The sequence below is a fragment of the Larimichthys crocea genome, chromosome II (genome assembly GCF_000972845.2).
Source record: "Larimichthys crocea isolate SSNF chromosome II, L_crocea_2.0, whole genome shotgun sequence".
NCBI classification, from domain to species: Eukaryota; Metazoa; Chordata; class Actinopteri; family Sciaenidae; genus Larimichthys; species Larimichthys crocea.
This window is the reverse complement of record NC_040012.1, coordinates 2071067-2089926: the sequence shown is the minus strand read 5'-3', so window position 1 is coordinate 2089926 and position 18860 is coordinate 2071067. Positions and strand designations below refer to the sequence as shown.

The following is an 18860-nucleotide window of genomic DNA, read 5'->3' as shown; positions in this document are numbered from 1 at the left end:
AACATATGATTAACAAATATGACGCATTTCTGTAGATTAAACTATCCAACAGTGTATAAAGAAACTAAAATGAGCTTTTAAACATCCACAACAGTAAAATGCAACATTGGATCATCATCCACACCGGAGCTCAGGTGACTTTTTTAAAAAAAATGTATAACTTTATTTTTTATTGGTATTTCACAACAAATACATGCAGATCTTTATACAAATATATTCTCTCATACTGTATATCTTACGTATGCATGTAGTAAACATAGTGAAGAACAAACAAACAATAAAGATCGGCCTATTAAGAGGGACGACCAAAATCACCTATCTTAGCATCTGCAAAACTAAATGTTTACACCTTTTTTCCATTTCGCCCAGTTTTTTTTATACAACTCTTCTTTCAGTTTCAATTTATATGTCAACATTTCCATCCCTTGTATTTCTTTAACAATAGACAACCATTGCTCATTATCTGGTGTATCTGGTTTCATCTAGTTCCTTGTGATGGTCTTTTTACTTGTATTTTTTGTCTTTTTACTAAGTATTTTAGCCAGATATTGATCTTCTCTAGACACATTTCCTACCAGGTGCCCCAAGTATAGTACCACACATGTAAATGGAAAGCTCAGGTGACTTTTAACAGGTCTACTATCCCCGCCTTGGCTAAATACTCAAATCTCCGCACTGGTCAGTCAGAAGTGGAGAAGCCTCTTGGATGAGAGGTGAAACATCTTCAGGGATCTACAACCAAGTCCAGGTGTCACAGATTTAACCCATCTCAAAGAAAGATGACCTTCACAGACTGAATTCACATTAATGCAATAATCATATTAAACAGTAAAACACTGACATGGAGCAAAGAAAGTGGTGTGTCGCAGTAGCAGATAGATGTCACTGCCTACACCCTAAAACTCAACATAAAAAATCAGACAGCTGCAGGCAGAGGTAGCATAGGTTAATATTTAAGGTGGATTTAATGGGAATGCTAACTAGCTCACCTTACATCAAAGCAGCATTGAGATAAATGGAGGGGAAACTCACAGTGCAGCAGGCTGACAAGCTGCTGAGTCAGGGCATTTATTCAAATAAAGGAGAGGCTGCAGATTCTGTGCAGTCATCTGTTTTCTCATTCAGATTTACCAAAACGCTGTCACGTTTACATTAGGCGCCCAGAACATGCATTTCTCAATTTTACAATGCAGATTACCACACGCACAAACACACTGTGCACACTCACAGAGGCCGGACTGAGTGCTGATGACATGCAATTGGAGTGAAGTGGTTATTATTATGTGTTTTTGTTGGGTGTGTAAATCAAACCCTGCCGAAGGAGTCAGCCGTGGAGGCGACACACGTGGATAAAAATACCGTTGTGTGAGTCAGACGCAAACAAAGAAAAGTGTGTTAGGCCACAACAGGATCAGAATAAAGACAGGCTGAAGCACATTGTGTGTGAAATATCAAAACTCCTGGTGCCCAGACGTGGAGAGAAGTTCACACAGAGAGATTCATGAGGTTGTTACTTAACATGCAGGCAGGCAACACGTCAGCTGGAGCAAGCTGCTGCATCCAAGTGTCAACTGTCCACCAGCGAGTTATTATCATACTCGCCAACCCCTCCTGCTTTCCCAGGAGACTCCTGCTTTTCATTGTCCTCTCTTTGTTTCCTCCCAGAGTCACAATGCTCCGTTATTCCTCAAAATTTATGAATTTGATCTTTTCTTTTTCGTTATCACAACATCTTTCTGGCACAGTTTGTATTGCAGCTGACATGCATGGCCATATAGCTGCTATACTCTAAGAGTTGGGGTTCAAATGCAAAATAAATAAATGCAAACTGATGAATATCCATTTATACAAGTTCACACCAGAGCATGCAGTGAATTATTCTGTAGCTTTTCCCGAGAATTCAAAGTATTTAACTCATAAATAGAATTGCAGTGACCCATTTTGTTATTTTCATTCTTTCATGCTGTTTTTGTCTTGATGAAGGTTTCTGACTGACGTCTCACTAAATAAAGAAGATTTGCTCAAAGCGTGTAGATGCCGACGAGTTTAATAGTTTATCGCTCCAGCAGCTCAGTTAGATCTGATACCAGGTGAGCTGTATTTTTATTCTTTAAAAGCCACCAGAATGCAGGAAACAAAGTCTCCAAAAATCAGATTTTTCTGGGGGTTTTCTAAATCCTCCCCATTTTTTAAAGGTCTCAGGAGTTGGCGAGTATGGCTTTCATCTTTTTTTCATCCTGTCAGTCAGCATAATGAGGTCACTTGATGTCTTTATCTTCCCAGTGACAGTCGATCCGTGGCTAAGCTGTCCAAACTAAACTGACAGCGAGAAAAAGTCCTTTCACATTGCTACATATTCCATCACCTCAGAATAAACTCAACTTTAAACACGAGTATTTTTAAGTCTCATAACCTGGAATCAAGAAGTATTTTTAGTGTTCTCCGTCAGAAGGAAAGTTTTCTTTTAAGAAATATCCAAGAAGAAAGTTGTGAGGAAGTAAAAAATTATTTTAATCTTCTTGGAGAAAGGTGAGCAGTGCTTCATTAAAAATGAAATGTTTTTTTTTTCCCCAATCCAACAACCTCCCACAACATTTTCCTTAAAAGTAAAAATTTGACCTCTCCAAATATTAAAACAGAAATATTTTCCCTTTCCACTAGTTTCATTATTCCTGACCCTCCTACACACATTTGGCCATGAAACGAATAACATGCTGGCGTAAACAGAATCTGAACTGCTCTCTGCCCATTTAATGGAAAGGCTTTATGTAATGGACTAATTTCATGCACTCAAACACACTTTGTTTTTGTGATGATAGTGAGAGTCTGACAGCCTCTGGTCTGCCAATCACCGGCTTATAAAGTAACAAAGTCAAGCACTGATCCTCACCGCCACTTTTTCCTGTCAAAACCTCCATAAACACGCTGAGCCCGCTCACTCATCGTATGATAAATGACTCCACAAAATGCTTCAGCTGCTTTTTCAAACAATCTGAAAAGAAAAAGTTTACTTCTCTTGACAATAACAGATAAAAAGGTGTCTATTGGCATCGACTCCCATTGTCCTCTTGGAAAGGTTTTTGGCAGTAAAACCTGCAGAATGGTTTCCAACTGTTGAAGCTGCCAAAAGAAGTAAATGGATTTTTCAAATCTGCTGTCTCAGTTTATATGAGGAATATAATGCAACAATACATTTTTTTCTCTATCCTGTCTATCAGGATATTGTTGGCACCTTAAAAATCAATCCTTGACAAACGTTCTCGTCTCTCTCTTTTCGTCTCTCTCAGGTGTTCTCCCAGTCGTTGTGAACACGGTGGCCTCTGCAGTCAATCCTGGACCGTCTTCCACTGTAACTGCTCTGACAGCGGCTACAGCGGAGCGACCTGCCACAGCTGTAAGTCACCTGTCAGTCAAACACCAGCACACACAGTAATCAGTGGGCAGTAGGTCCAGGTTAGTCAGCCTCTAAACACCCATCAGTTCCTCCCACTCTGCTTTGTGTCTTTTTCCCTTTCACCCATCAGGTACAGAGCACTCAGCAAATGACACACAGCAGCTCCATTATATGGTGCCCAGAAACTAACCAGCAGTCCTCTGATTAACATTGTTTTCTCCATTGGTTATGTTTTTAACATAAAATGAATTACTGTCGGATTATGCACCTTCTAATACACATAGAAAATAATAGAGTAATGGTATTAAAAGTAGATTTTAGTAGACAGTGCATCAATATTTAATAATAACACAAATGTTATAAACTCGTTTTGAAAGAAACTGGATTACGATGGCTGGTTTATGTTGAAGGGAGGTGCTCAGCGTGTATAAAGCGCAGAACTTTGAGTCCTTCATGTGGTCCAGTTTAGGCATCAAAAGAGCTTAAAAAGATCCAGTGTGTAAGAATATGGCAGAAATGAAATATAACAATCAGAACTTTGTTTTCATTAGTGTATGATCAGCTGAAAAAAAGCAGTTATTATGCTTTTGGTACCTCAGAATGAGCCTTTTGTATCTATTGACGCAACTGCACTCTAGATGCCACTAAATCTTATGTCTGTGTCTGTGTGCTTATAAGTTATTTTTTAATATTTCATCTTAACCAGGTGCTAATCATAAGCCTAAAAAAACACGAATCATGCTTTAGTAACTATGAGCGGATGCTATAATGCAAAACTGGATAAATTAAATCCACTGTCAGTCGACGTTTCAACAGAAACGCTTCTCTAATTATGTCGACATAAAACATCATTCGGCAGCATTAATTTGTTGGATATAAATGTAATTTCTAGGAGACGCGGTTAAAGACAGATTTAGACAGGGAGAGAGCAAAAGTTAGTGAGCTGTGACAGATAAAATGGAAATGAATCATCGTCAGTGAGAGGCGAAATGTGTGAGAAATAGTGCAAAGAAGGCAGATAGTAAGTTTCCTTTTACATCCAGTTTATTTTACATTTACTAATTTCATCAAGGAGCAAAAAATGGTCAACAACTGTGACTTACAGGATAAATGTAACAGAATTAGAGCATATAAGAAAACCTGGATGAAAGAATAATGAATAAAACACACCCCGGGGACTGCTGGTAATGTTCTGTGGTGCTAATTTTGTGTGCTTGTCAGTTCATTCGTGTCAAGGGCGTTTAAGAGAGTTGGCAGCTCCAAGTGGTAAAGAGGCTTAGTTTACAGTTTGAAGTTCAAACCACAGAAAAACTGTAATTCTGGGCTTGCCAATCACAGATGCACTTACCAGCCATATTGTTCAGTAATTGCAGTTGTGGAGGTTTGTCTCCTTTTTGTGTGTAGCTGCTGCAAATTGTGAGTTATGACAGGACAAAGAGTGTTTCTTGGTTGTTCTGGCTGCAGCCCGAGTGTTCTCCCTCTCACTGCGGATTATTTATAAAAAACCTGTTTGTATAGGAGTGATATGATGGAAGTTAATGAGACTGTAGCTGTGACTAAACTGCCAAATACTAAATGAATAAACGAAACCGCAGCAGTGAGGTGAGCTAATAGGTGAAGATTTACTGCTCCTGTGCCAAATCCCTCGAGGCAAATCCTCGAGACTGAAAGAGGAGAGTTTTCCACGGGTTTCACCTCTGGTCTCGTTTTTTATTGCTGGATGTTTCTGTGAAAACCTTTTTCCTAACCACACTGAGGGAACGTGATGAATAAAAGGCTGTTGGCTGCAGAGAAGAGGAGAGATAAACAGGTGGGCAGAGTGTGGGAACCTTTAGATATGGATTTGACCCCATTCTTTGACTGCAGAGGATGCACCGGTGTGTGTGTGTGAGGCAGGGAGAGGAGGAAGAAGATGCAGGTTGATAAAGGTCAGAAGTTGAATTTATTGAGAGTTTGTCCTCCCATCAGTCATCAGCGTCCTCTCCGGCTGGATTCATCTGCACTTTATGTGACGCTGCTGCAGAAATAAAACTCGAGATGATTGTCTTCACTCTGGTCATGAGATACATACGTATGAAGCAGGTACCCATAATCCTCCCCAGGGTGTGATCTTTATCCCGTCACACTCGGCTGATGTGTTGATGTTGATGCTGATGTGATCCATGCTGGAGCTGATCTCATTATTTCTCCTCCCAGCTGTGTACGAACAGTCCTGCGAGGCGTACAAACACAACGGCAACACGTCGGGACACTTTTATATCGACGTGGACGGCAGCGGACCAATCAAACCGCAGCTGGTCTACTGCAACATGACAGGTGAAACACACACACACACACACACAAACAAACCCATCCTCGCATCATCCCTCAACGTGTTGCATGATTAATATTTACATAAGCGTAAATGATGACGCTCCTGTCATCATGCTCCGGTCCACTTTATCTTCCTCCCTCGCTTCCTATTCCCTTCTTTACTCTCTTCTTCCTTCATTTGTCTTCCTGTCTGCATGTCTTGGTGCTTTACATACATTGTATCATGATGATGTAGAGCATTGCTGATTTTATGTCTCTGTCCTCTCTTCATATATATATATATATCTTTCCTGTCATCTGTATCAGTGTTCTACACGATTTACATAATTGTATAAATTTGAATACTGATGAACCTTCATTGTTGCCGCTTTCTCCACTTCTTTGTCTCTCTTTGTTTTTCTCATACACTACACGGCCAAATGTACTTGGACACCCAAACCTTAGACTTGTGTGTGTGTGTGTCCTCAAGGTCCTTCAAACAATTGAATAATAATGTAACCAGCATCTGGTGACGCACACCCACAGTGTGCAAAATACCTGATGGCAAGTCTTACACAGATTCTATATGCAATATATAAGATTGTGCAAGCCAAGGCAATAAACTGGGCTTTAGACACTTTGCACACACATCACCGAGGCTTATATTGTTAACAATAATGCCACAACAGCTAAGCCCTGCAGTTAGTTATTCTTATTGTTATTGCTGCTGCAGATGGCCGTCCACTATGAGCCAAGTCCTGCTCGAGGTTTTTGCCTCTTAAAGGAAGTTTTCCTCGCTCACGGTGGGAACTGGATCTCTGTAAATAAGTCTAGACTTGCCCAATATGGAAAGTGTCAACTCCTGTTATGATTAGAGAAGTAAAATTGAATTAAAAAGTTCCAGACACAGCAGGTCTATCACAGCAAACACTAGAGATCAGAAAAATATTACATCTTACTCTTGAAAATGAAAAAGCCACACAGGCCTTGGCTCGGTTCATCACTTCCATCTCCCTGAGAAGAGCTCTCAGCCTTCAGCCTCAACTTGACTTAGTTCTGGGGACTGACGGGTCAGAAGATGAGTCCTCCACTCACCTGTGCATGAGCTCGTAGCTGCAGAGGCACCGTCAGCTCCGGATGTCCTCCAATATTTTGCATCCCGACAAATGTTCAACACATTTTCTTATTGCATAAAAGAGAGTAGAGTGAAACAGAAAGTTACTTTTCTGGAAGCAGAACACCTTTGACCTCACCTCACACTTTTGTGCCCATCTGCAGAGGAGAACACGTGGATGGTGATCCAGCACAACAACACAGAGCTCACCAGAGTCCGACCGTCTTCGGGTTTAAACCCACATTCGGTCCACTTCGACTACCTGACCGAAGAGGAGCAGCTGCTGGCCGTGATCAGCCAATCAGAGCACTGCGAACAGGAGCTGTCCTACCACTGCAGGAAGTCTCGCCTCCTCAACACTCCAGGTAAAGGCCAGTTTGTTCGGTTCAGTTCGCTCTTTGAACGTTTCTCTTTGCAGGGATTCAAAGCAGAAGAAGTCAGACGTCGCTGGTTGTTGATTTTGGGTTAGCAATCCTCTCTGCTTCATTTACCTCCAGTGGAAAAACACTTAAATTCAAATGAGGGTAAAAACAAATGATCTCTAACTCTGTTAAATATTTAGTTTCTTTTCTACCGAGGACTTGATTTACTCCAGCTGTAAACACTGAATGGTACAAATACGTGTTTTACATCCGTGCTGTCTTTTTTATCACAGTGAGTTATGAGATATATATCACTTTGTACAAAAACAAAAGCTCTGGAGAAAAACAATCCCAACTCCCCGCGGCTCCACACATCTTTCTCGCTCCACCAGACAAAACAGAATGTCTGTTACGCTCATTGCTTTACGCTTAATCAGGCTCCGAGGATTTGCTTTGTATTTACCAGTGAGCCAGAAGAATGGATTGTGTACGATCTGCAGAAACGCCTCCTTCTTTTAAAATGAGTCCAATTAGTTTGTTTATGTTTCTGTTTTTTTTCTCTGCCTCCTAAGTTATGCATTGAACATGATGCTTTGAGTTAGTTAAACAACAAAAAACAATGTTTTACTGACATTTTTACTAAACTCAGCATTTGTCTTGCATTATTATTTTTCCATCTTCTTGTCTGGTTGCAGTAGGCAGGGCAACGGGGCAACGGAAAGGGACAAGTGGATGGATGGAGGGTGTTCTACTTTCTTGGCGTTTACTGGCTCATAATAAAGTGTTATCGCTGTAAAAACTTTAGTCTGTACATCAACATGACAAGAACAGAGCAGCACATGCAGACGGCAAAGACATAAAAAGTCGTTTTTTATAGACATACTGTGGTGCTGGCAGGGCAGATTCCAGTAAAGTATGTGAAATAAAAGCTTTGTCGAGGGATAACATTGATTTTTTTGGGTGGGGGATGAGGGAATCGACCTTTCCTGACCCTAACTCACAATGTTCTCATATTAATGACGCTCCCAGCTCACAATAGAAGGAATTTATTTCATGACCACAATGTTTGTTTTGGTTTTTTTCCAAAAAGTGTTTTCGGTTTGATCATAAAAGCATAAAAGAAATAGTCTTCTGTGCAGGTTTCCCCAGAGGACGTGAAGAGAAAGCAACACTAACACTTGCTCGTGTGTGTTTCAGAGGGCTCTCCGTTCAGCTGGTGGCTCGGTGGTCCCGGTCCCGGTCGTGTCCAGACATATTGGGGTGGATCTCAGCCTGGCAGCCAGCAGTGTGCCTGCGGCCTGCAGGGCGACTGTGTGGACCCACAACACTACTGCAACTGTGACGCCGATCGCATGGAGTGGTACTGAACCTTACGAATGTAGACACATATTCATGTATAGACGTACATTTAAGTAACATTAAACATCTACCATCAGCTTGCCAGCATCTTTTATGAATGAGAGATGTGACATTAAACAGCTTTTCATGCATCATTCTGAACACAGTAGACATTTAAATCAGTAATCTGTATGTGAATTTTGTGTACCAACTAGCACAGAGCATTTCAGGCAGTAACAATGGCATTTGACGTATAATTTATTCAGCTATACAAGGTTTTTCTAACAATTCCAGAAAGTAATCTAAACACCAGTTGTAAGGATGATGGTGTCTTTGGTGTCTTTGCCTGAAGACCTAAATATAGATTTTATGGTGTTCAAAAGGATAGGATCATATTTCAGAGCATCATTAGGATGGGTCAGGATGTAGGACTTGGTATATTTTGTAATTTGGTGCCACTCACTTCACTGTTGTACATATAGACTGCAGAGCTGTACACGTGTTTTCTTATTAAACTAGCCAGCTAATATTACTAATCCTAATAATAACAGCAGGAAGCCCCGGCTTTATTTCACAAATCTCTCTGAAAGCCAGTCTGAGATTTACTCTTGTCTGACTCTTTGCTTTTCTCCAATGTCCTCATGGGGCTTGTAGCCTCTGCCATGTCGGCAGAGGCTGCCGGGACTGGTTACACTGCATGCTCGCCTGGCCCCGGCTCTGGTCCAACACAGGCTCCGTTCCGTGTCAGTATTCCCCACTGACTCCCCCCTTTCCCCCCGGGCCTGAAAGCGTCCTCCACCTGGCTGTCCAGAGCTCTTTTATTTGCAGCGTAAATACCAACATTCCCTCTGTACTTTGAGCTTCCATTTAAGGCAGCAGGGATTGGAATAACCAGCTTAGTGGTTAACTTACTCTGGCAAGTAAAGTTTTCAGCCCATCTGGAGAACTGAAGCGAAACAGCCAGAGGAGAGCCCAAAGTTACTTTAGTGTGAGGACAGGCGTATGGGAATTACCAGGAATGTAATACTTTTATCACCTGAACAGGAAATTCCCCTGGTGGACGTTGGACACTGAGTGTCTTGCAGACATTCATTTATTTCTAAAAGTCTTGCACTCCAGCTTTAAATAAGATTATTGATCAACAGTCGCCTTTTGATGAGTGAATATGAGAAAAAAAATCTGATTGACAAGCTGTTTTTACCTTTTTCTAGGACACAGAACTGATGACTGCATGCCTGCAGACACTGTCCCCGTTTGACTTGTAACTTTTTGCACTTAACCCGACAACAAATGGGATGAATAGAGCAGCAGGAGAAAAAAAGCAAGATTGTTTTTAACCTTTCCTCATGTTGGAAAGTAATCCTGTGTTTGCCTCACTTCCACCCTTCTATATTTTCCTTGTTCAAACTGTTTGTGCAACGCAGGCTCTATTTTTACAGACCGGAGCTGCCACTGCTGTTCTTCAATATTTCATCAGATTTACAAAGTGCTGTATTCACTCCTCGCTTCCAGTTCTTCCGGTCCTGCATGTATTTTTATATACAACTTTCCTCAGCAACAAGGGCGAACAGGCGGATTATCTTAAGCGTGTAAAGCTGCGCGTGGGCGTAAATGGACAGGAGGTGTCTTGGTTTAAGGAGTATCTGTTCCAAAAACTGCCATGGATTGAATGTTGACTGTCAGGGATGCTTATTATTCAGTTTTGGAATAAATAGGTTTCCAAGAGATTGCACCTACACACTGCAATGTTTACATCAGCTAGTTACAACATGTAATATTGTCACAGGACTGATGTAACATTAAAACAAACACACACATACATCCGGCATGTAAATGACCACAGTCTGGGGTTTGTGAGTGTTTGTTGAGTCTCTTCATCCTACACCTGCTACTTCACCTTCAACTTCCTCCCCCTCTTTTTTTCTTTTCTTTTCTTCCTTTGTATTCTCTCGCTTCCTTTGAATTTCTTCACCATCTCTTCATTCAACTTCCTCTCTTTTGTCCTCTTCTTCTCCTACAGGGCCGAAGACTCTGGCCTGCTCACCCACAAAGAGAGCCTCCCCGTCCGGTCTCTGGTGCTGGGTGACATCCAGAGGCCGGGGTCAGAGGCAGCCTACAGGGTGGGGCCTCTCCGTTGTCATGGAGACAGTGAGTCCATCCTGATTCTCCAGTTGCCTAGTTACGCATTATTCAGAAGTGACAGAAATCTTCCTATTATGGAGATTACTGTTGTTGCATGACTCACACGAGAGCTCAGGTCAAACGAACGCAGGTTTTGTTTGAAAAACAAGAAGGTCGCTCAACAAATCGTGACCTTCTAACTGCTTTATTTCTACTCAAGAAATGTTTATGAAACAATATTCTCTTTATATCTTTTGGCCAAAATTAGATTAGAAGATAGATACCACTCTTAAATATATAAATTTGATATAAAGCTACAGCAAGCAGCCACTTAGCTTATCTTAACGGAATGATTGGAAACAGTGCGCCTTGCTTTGTCCAAAGGTTATTAAACTAATTAAAACATTGGACCTCTTTTGTTTAATCTGTGTAAAACGGTGAAGTAATTAATGTCTGAATGCTGTCACAGAGCAACATTAACTCTTCGGTACCTTGACTAAACGTTATTTGTTTTACACCTTTGTTTCCAGCAGACAGTTTGCTACGTGAGTTCCATTTAAAGATCTCCACAGTGAGTTTTCTTTGTGTTTTCTCAGAGAACTTCTGGAACGCTGCGTTTTTCGACAAGGAGACGTCGTACCTCCACTTTCCCACCTTCCACGGAGAGCTGAGCGCGGACATCTCCTTCCTGTTTAAAACCACGGCCTCGTCCGGCGTGTTCCTGGAAAACCTGGGCATCAAAGACTTCATCCGGATCGAGCTGAGCTGTGAGTAGGAACTGGAGAATGAAGACTGAATCTGAAACAGACACAGCTGAAGGGGATATATGTGTCTCTTTTAAACCCTTTATGGCGTGGGTGTGTTATTTATATTTATGAATCTCAAAGAGATTAAATTTCTCTAAATATATGATCTAATTCATCACTAATTTTATTTTTGTTGAACACTTGTACTTCATTAAAACAAAATTAAAGTATCCTACACTAGAGGATAGAGGGAACATTTTCCATTCATTGCTTAAATTTGAGGTTATATAAAACTGGCGGCTTAGTTTTGCATTATCAGTCTGGTTTGTGCTCCTTCTAACATTTTGTTTTGCTTCAGCTTGCATTGTTGTTTTCCGATCAATCCCCCCCAGACCTCAGTCGAATTCACTTCACAGTTATACGCCGCTGTGCATAATGTACGCTGACCCTCATGGGACAGCCCTGTGTTCACAACACAACAAATAAAATGCAACCAAGATGAAATCCATCTAAAAAAAAAAAGAAAAGAAAGGAAACTCATGATCATTGCAGGTTTCTTTTTGCAACCCTTTATTTTTAATTTTACAGTTTTATGAACTCTCAGGGACGTTTTAGCCGTGACCCTCCATCAATTCATGTCTCTTGTGTAATTCGCACATTTATGGGCGGCACAGTATGTCATTTAGATGATGACAGTAATAACCAACAGGGTGTTATTTAGTTTATGGGTGGCATGGAAATGTGGCTTGGGGTGAGATGTATGTTTATAGCCTGCCGTATATTGCGTCAGTTAAAATATAGCTGTAATACCAAACAAGGTGTCCTTGTGCTTATACGGTTATAACAGTGTTGTGGGCTGTACGACATACACATTTATGGGCAGCAGTGGTGTGTGTCGTTCAGATTGGTTGTGCCTTGAATCAGTTATTCTTCTGAAGCTCTTTCACGTGAGATTACCTTTTTAGTTTGCAGTTTATGTTTAAGTTCTTTTTGTGTTGTGTTGCATTTTGGAGTAAATTCTTCTAGAAGCAGGATTTGAAGGGACACACGGAGAATCTAATACAGGGACACTGCTGCACCAACAGCCTCTCTCTCCTCTGGGAAATCATTGTCAGTGTGGTTGTTCCAGCTCTGAATACTGCTGCTCAGTTTCCAGCTTCCTCAGATCGCTTTGTAACACTGTGGCTGAGCCGGAGAACAATTTCAGAAATGAAGTTACTGTAGGATGCTGGGATGTTGTTTCATCTTGTTCTGTACTCCCACAGTAATACATCCTCACCATCCACCAGTATAACGTGAAGGATGGTGGTTTGCTTTGCCTGTTCGCTCCTAAATCTTTGTTTTGTTGGTGGAGAGAACAGAGGACACTGAGGGGCTGTCCATGGTGCTGAACCAGGGCAGCCGAGGAGCTGGTCGTGGTCCTGACTCACAATGCTGGAGTAGTGAAGTGCAGTGGAAAATACTACACCCAAGAAAAAACATTTATCACAAACCATCGCACATTTTCTTTTAATTGGGAATAATTAATGATAGAACTACTTTTGGTAAAAAGTTGTACCACAAAAAATATTTCAATCCAACAAGGACCTTGTGTGGAGATCTCAAATACACTTTTCTTTCTTTGTTGCTTTCAAAATTTTCTGGCTCTATTTTGGTGAGGAGCTAGTATCCAAGAAGGAGTACAAGTACATTTTTTTTTTTTATTGCACATTTTATTAATGCAACTTATTGATGTCATATCCAGTAAAGCGTACGCCATTTATCCTTAGACCCTTGACTCGGATGAGGAAAAACTTCCACCCGGGAAAGTGGAAGAAACCTCAGGGAGAGCAACAGAGCAGGGATCCCTCTCCCAGGACGGATAGACCTGCAATTGATGACAGTTATTACAAAATTATAGATAGATTGTCAAAATGTGTGAAGAATGAATGCATGTCTGATGAGTGAACTATTAATAGTCTTACCATGAGCGTAGCTGAGTGTCTCTTTCACGATTTGGTCAAAGCTTGATGTTCTCTTAAAACTTGCCCCTTCTTGTCCTTGTCTTTCTTCTTTCTTCATTTTACATATTGCACACCAGACGCTGTTGCAGGTTGATTGTGTGGTTAAGTGTAGGCCCGATATTGCATTTTCCATTTTGATGTCTTGATGTTGCACACAACAGCTCTGAGATGAAAGCATGTTTCCTCAGCTGGTTCTTGAGGGATCAGCTTTTAAACGAAAACAACTGCCTTTTTTTGAGAGAAGGCCGTGAAGATTTGTCAGCGGTCAGCTTAATAACTGTGTGGGGGAGCCGGAGCACCCGGAGAACCTGGCAACATGGAAGAAGGAAGGAGGTTGGGAGAATTGTATGAAGGGAAGAATGTGCGGAGGGCATTGTGTGTGGGTTGAGGTGTAGGTCGGGCTAGTTGCTTTGTGTCAGGGCTGAGATCTGAGATCTGGCGCTTATGTCTGTAACGTGCTCTGGAAGATCGTTTCTTTGCTGCTTTTGAGGATCCAAAAAAAACATCTATCAGTATCTGCTTTTCTTTTTTTTAAAGAGAAGACCTGAAGGTTTGTTAGTGGTTAATCTCTATGTGGGGAAGCCGGAGCACCCCGGAGAGAACCCCTGGTCAGAGACACAAGGAGAACATGCAAATTCAGAGAAGCTTGGGGGAGACAACAGAGGTGGGATTAGGACGGACAGATGTGCAAATGATGAGTGACGCCTTTGAGTCTTCACTTTGTCTTTAGTTGCATGTCTGTCGCGTCTGGTGGTCTGTCCTCTGTTGTCTCTCCTTGAAGTTGGCGGGTCTAGGTCAGTTACACAGCACAGATATGCGTACGAGTGGACACAACTCTGGTTGCCTTGTTCGTAGGCAGTTGTCGTATTAAGTTTGAGAGTACTGTGAGTTTTAAGCAGCTCACTGTTTCAGAAGTAATACACTTTTTGCTTCTGCAGGTGGTTAGAGCCCTGTGCTATTATCCAAGGAAATCTCTGTGTTGAGTTTGGCAGGAATTCATAGTTGCTGTGTGTGCTGGACTGGATCTTGACACACCCGCGGTTCCTTAAAGCTGAAAGCTTTTCCTGAGCCTCTGGACGCCAAAAGAAAGTTCTGTGTTTTCCTCCAGGTTGTCATCTGCTCGTGGAAGCTTTCCATGAGCTCGACGCGCGTTGCTTCTCACACATGGTTTTTTCTTTTCCAGAGCAGAAACATCTGGGTCAACCTTCTGCTGCAGCTCAGAGTTTTAGTCCTTTTTCTGTTAATGATGCCTTCAAAACGTGACTTCAGCTTTGTGCCTTGCACTGGAGCTTTGTGATGTATGTGGTTTCCAGAGATGGTTTCATTTTTCTCTAACATCATCTTGGTAACGGTCAGGAGAGGGAGGTGTATTTTGGATTTTAGTTTGTCAAATTCTGCCCTGGGTAGCGCTGAATTTAGCCTGATGTCGGCGTATATCCATCCTCAGGTCTGCATGTCATATGTCAGACCTCTGAGTTTGCAGATGCCTCTCTCAACGGTTCGTTGAGGAACGTGTCAGGTTCGGCTGAAGTCTGCTTTGGAAAACCATCTGGTCAAAGCGGTTTCTTTTCCTTCGGAGAGAAGATCTTAAATATTCTCAGCAGTCAGACTTTTCTCCGGGCCGAGTTCTCGGCAAGCTCTTCCTTTGCATTTGGATCTTTTTAACATGCCGCAAGAACCGAGCTTATCCACCGGAAGGTCCCCTCAAGTCTGCTGCAAGCTCATCGTCTTCCTGAGGCTCTTTCTGAAGAAGCTGCCCCTCAAGTTTATTTTGAAGCCTTTTATTCAGAAATCATTTCTGGTTTTCCTGATCCAGTTTCTGTTTTTCTTTATCCTTCTGTTGTATAGAAGGATGGCCTCATAGTCCCCTCTGAGTCAGAGTTCTTTGTTCCTCTTCTTGAGGTCCGAAGCACTTCGCTCAACTTTCTCCCGCAGGTGGACATTTTGTCCTTGGCTTCAATGGTCATTTGCCAAGTCTGAAGTTTGACATTGAGAGTTGAATTTCATTGCTTTTTTCCAGACTTTTCTCCTGCTGCTGAATGAGAGTTCTTCTCGTAACTCATTTGAGCACAATTCACAGTCTCACCTCAGCCATTTCTTTCTCGCTGAAGAGTGGATGCCTCCAGATCTTTCTGAAGTTCAATGACGCTTCTGCTCTCATCAAGTCAGCGTGCATTGCGTGATTGTGTGTTTTTCTTTTCGTGTGACATCTGTGACTTCATAAGGTCAGCCACTTGTGCCTCATGAAGTCAATGGCAGCACGAAGATCATCTTTTTCTGCCTCCGCCTCCCTCAGAGTCTTTTCAAGCTTTTTCTTTACGCTCCTGCTCAAGAATTTCTTCCGTGGAGCTTTTTCCTTTTTCAAGGCCTCTTCAAGAGAAAGCTTTAGTCAGGCTTCTCTCTCCAAGGCCTCTTGAAGAGAACATTTGTTTCTTCTTCTCTCCTCAGGCCTCTTGAAGAGAAGCATCCATTTTCTTTCGACTCCAAGGCCCTTGAGAGAAACATTTGTTTCTGCTCCCTCCAGGCCTCTTGAAGAGAAGCTCGGAGGACATCTTCCTTATCCTCCGGAACAGATATCTCAGATCCCTTTGTTGTGAAATACAACAATTAGCAGTTTTGTTAAAACTCAACATTGTTACATGTTTTTTTTAGCAGGTTTGTTGAAGGACCAGATACATTTAAATACAGTCCTAATATTACCATCACAGTCATTTTTGTGTAAATATGTGTGCCACTAATTTCTTACCTCACTGAGGGAGTGTAGTCGTCTTCACTGGACAACAGAGCGCAGCTCCTCAACTTCCTCTGGAAGTGCTTCCACAGTCCTCCTGGTAATATAGATCCAGTCGTTCTTCCTCGACGACTTCTCAATCTGTTCTTCGATGACTTCTCAATCTGTTCTTCGATGACCTCGTCAATCTGTTTCCTCGGAACTTCGTCATGGATCTCTTGAAGAGAAACATTTGTTTCTTCTTCTCTCTCCGCTCGACATCTCTACTCGCAAGCCTCTTGAAGCATTCAAGGCATCTGCAAGAGAAGCTCGAGGAACATCTCCTCATCCCCCTGAACAGAATCTCAGATTCCTTTGTTGTGAAACATAAAACAATTATCATTTTGTAAATACTCAACATTGTTACATTGTGTTCCCATACAGTAGCTGCTTGGTCAGAAAAAAAAGCAACTTTATAACAGCTATTGAAAATCCCACAATCCCACAATCCCAACAATTTAAAATATTTTGAATTAGACATAAGAGAAGTGCGCTGTCTGTGAGAGCTGTACAACAATAAGACAGCAGTTTGTTGAAGACCAGATACATTTAAATAAGTCACTAATATTTACCACACAATCATTTTTGTGTAAATATGTGGGCCTCTATTTCTTACCTCACTGAAGGGAGTGTAGTTGTCTTCACTGGAACAAGAGCGCTGCTCCTCAACTCCTCTGGAAGTGCTTCCACAGTCTCCTGGTAATAATCCAGTCATGTCTACCTCGATGACTTCGTCAATCTGTTCCTCAACGACTTCGTCAATCTGTTCTTCAATGACTTCGTCATAGATCTCTTGGAGAGAAACACTTATTTCTGCATCTCTCTCCAAGGCCTCTTCAAGAGAAGCTCTGAGGAACATCTCCTCATCCTCCTGAACAGACATCTCAGATTCCTTTGTTGTGAAACATAAAACAATTATCAGTTTGTTAAAATACTCAACATTTGTACACTGTTTTGTTACAGCAGTTTGTTGAAGACCAGATACATTTAAATAGAGTCACTAAATTTACCATCTCAATCATTTTTGTGTAAATATGTGTGCCAATATTTCTTACCTCACTGAAGGGAGTGTAGTCGTCTTCACTGGACACAGAGCGCTGCTCCTCAACTTCCTCTGGAAGTGCTTCCACAGTCTCTTGGTAATTATATCCAGTCATGTCTTCCTTGACACTTCGTCAATCTGTTCCTCGATGACTTCTGGAAAGCCCAGAACGTCAAAGAAGAGTTTTCGGACCACAGTAAATTGGACATGCTTGGATGACTTGGCCACTTTGTCATTTGTCTTATCTTTGAGACAAGAACGGGCCTTTGAGAAATCTTGGGTTCCATGTACTTGGGATTTTCGGGGGTTAGGTTTTCCATTTGAAGCTCAACCACAGTCTTTGGGAAATCGCCAAGGATTTCTTTCTTTTTGTCATCAATCTGCGTGACAAAAGAATTGGTGGACTCCACAGACCCATGGACCTCCTGTGAAAATATAAGTAAAGATATAAGTCTGTTATTTGTATGTGTCCATTTTTTTATCTTTAAAAAAAATGAGTGTGCCTTTGAGACATTTTGACCTCAGTGTAGCTGAGATAAAACCTGGCTTTTTATATTCCTACTGTACATGTTCTCTCTGTTAATACCAACAGTGTGTTTCTGACAAGTAGTCTACAGGTAAATGCTGTCAAATAACAATAACAGCTCATCTTAAAAGATGAGTATTTCTTCTAGTGGTTCATAGCCAAGTCTAGTCAGCATTTGTACAACTTTGGAGGTTCTTCTGCTTTACTTTATTTTAAAAAATATATTAAAATCAACTCTTTAAATTTGCCTTAGGAACAAATCTCAACATTTCAAAGTACTACTGGACTAGCCTCAAATTTCTTACCTTGCTGAGGAGAGTGTGGCTGTTGCTGATCGATAGCCATTCAAAGTCCTTCTCAACGTCCTCTTGAAACTTGTCAACTGTCCTTTTGTTTTTTCTCTTTTTCTCAGTTTTGTCTTCAAAGGGTTCAGGAGAGCTCAAAATGTCATCAATGGTTTTACCACATTTCTTCTTCTTGATTTTCAAAGAGTTTTTGGTCATAGCAGATCCTTGGGAAGACCTGGAGAATATGTCTGGAAATGTATCGATCTTTGGCAATTTGTTAGTTTTGAATGTGCCTTTCAGATCTGCCTCGATGACTTTGTCAACCTTCTCCTCATGGAATGCTCAAAAAAGAGTTTTTTTTGCATGACTGTGTCCACCTATGTCATTTGTCTTATCTTTATGACAAGAAACGGGCCCGTTTCAGAAATCTTGGGTTCCATGTCACTGGGATTTTCGGGGTTAGGTTTTCCATTTGAAGCTCAACCACAGTCTTTGCGTAAATCGCAAGGATTCTTTCTTTTTGTCATCAATCTGCGTGACCAAAGAAATTGGTGGACTCCACAGACCCATGGACCCTCCTGTGAAAATAAACGTAAAGAATATAAGTCTGTTATTTGTTATGTGGCAATTTTTTAATCTTAATAAAAAAAATGAGTGTACCTTTGAGACATTTTGATCTCAGTGTAGCTGAGATAAAACTGGCCTTTTATATTCCTACTGTCACATGTTCTCTCTGTTAAACCAACAGTGTGTGTTTCTGACAAGAGTCTACAGGTAAATGCTGTCAAATAACAATAACAGCTCATCTTAAAAGAGGAGTATTTGCTTCTAGTGGTTCATAGCCAGTCTAGTCAGCCAGTGTACA

General features: G+C 41.4%; 1 protein-coding gene and 1 long non-coding RNA gene across 3 annotated transcripts in view; one reads left to right on the top strand and one right to left on the bottom strand.

Annotated features, from left to right (window-relative positions):
* The window catches only part of LOC104938513 (contactin-associated protein-like 4), a 107189-nt gene that overhangs the window by 57283 nt on the left and 31046 nt on the right, over window positions 1-18860 (top strand). For both annotated transcript variants that reach the window (XM_027289772.1, XM_027289769.1), the window contains 6 exons: window positions 3288-3394; window positions 5591-5710; window positions 6965-7165; window positions 8360-8522; window positions 10521-10648; window positions 11218-11388. In XM_027289772.1, the coding sequence (XP_027145573.1) occupies window positions 3288-3394; window positions 5591-5710; window positions 6965-7165; window positions 8360-8522; window positions 10521-10648; window positions 11218-11388 (890 nt within the window). The remainder of the gene's footprint in view (window positions 1-3287; window positions 3395-5590; window positions 5711-6964; window positions 7166-8359; window positions 8523-10520; window positions 10649-11217; window positions 11389-18860) is intronic.
* On the bottom strand, window positions 16852-18354 carry LOC113747911 (uncharacterized). The gene is made up of 3 exons (XR_003463987.1): window positions 18014-18354; window positions 17196-17607; window positions 16852-17032 (listed from the first exon to the last, which is right to left on the bottom strand). It is a non-coding gene; the product is annotated as an uncharacterized LOC113747911 (long non-coding RNA).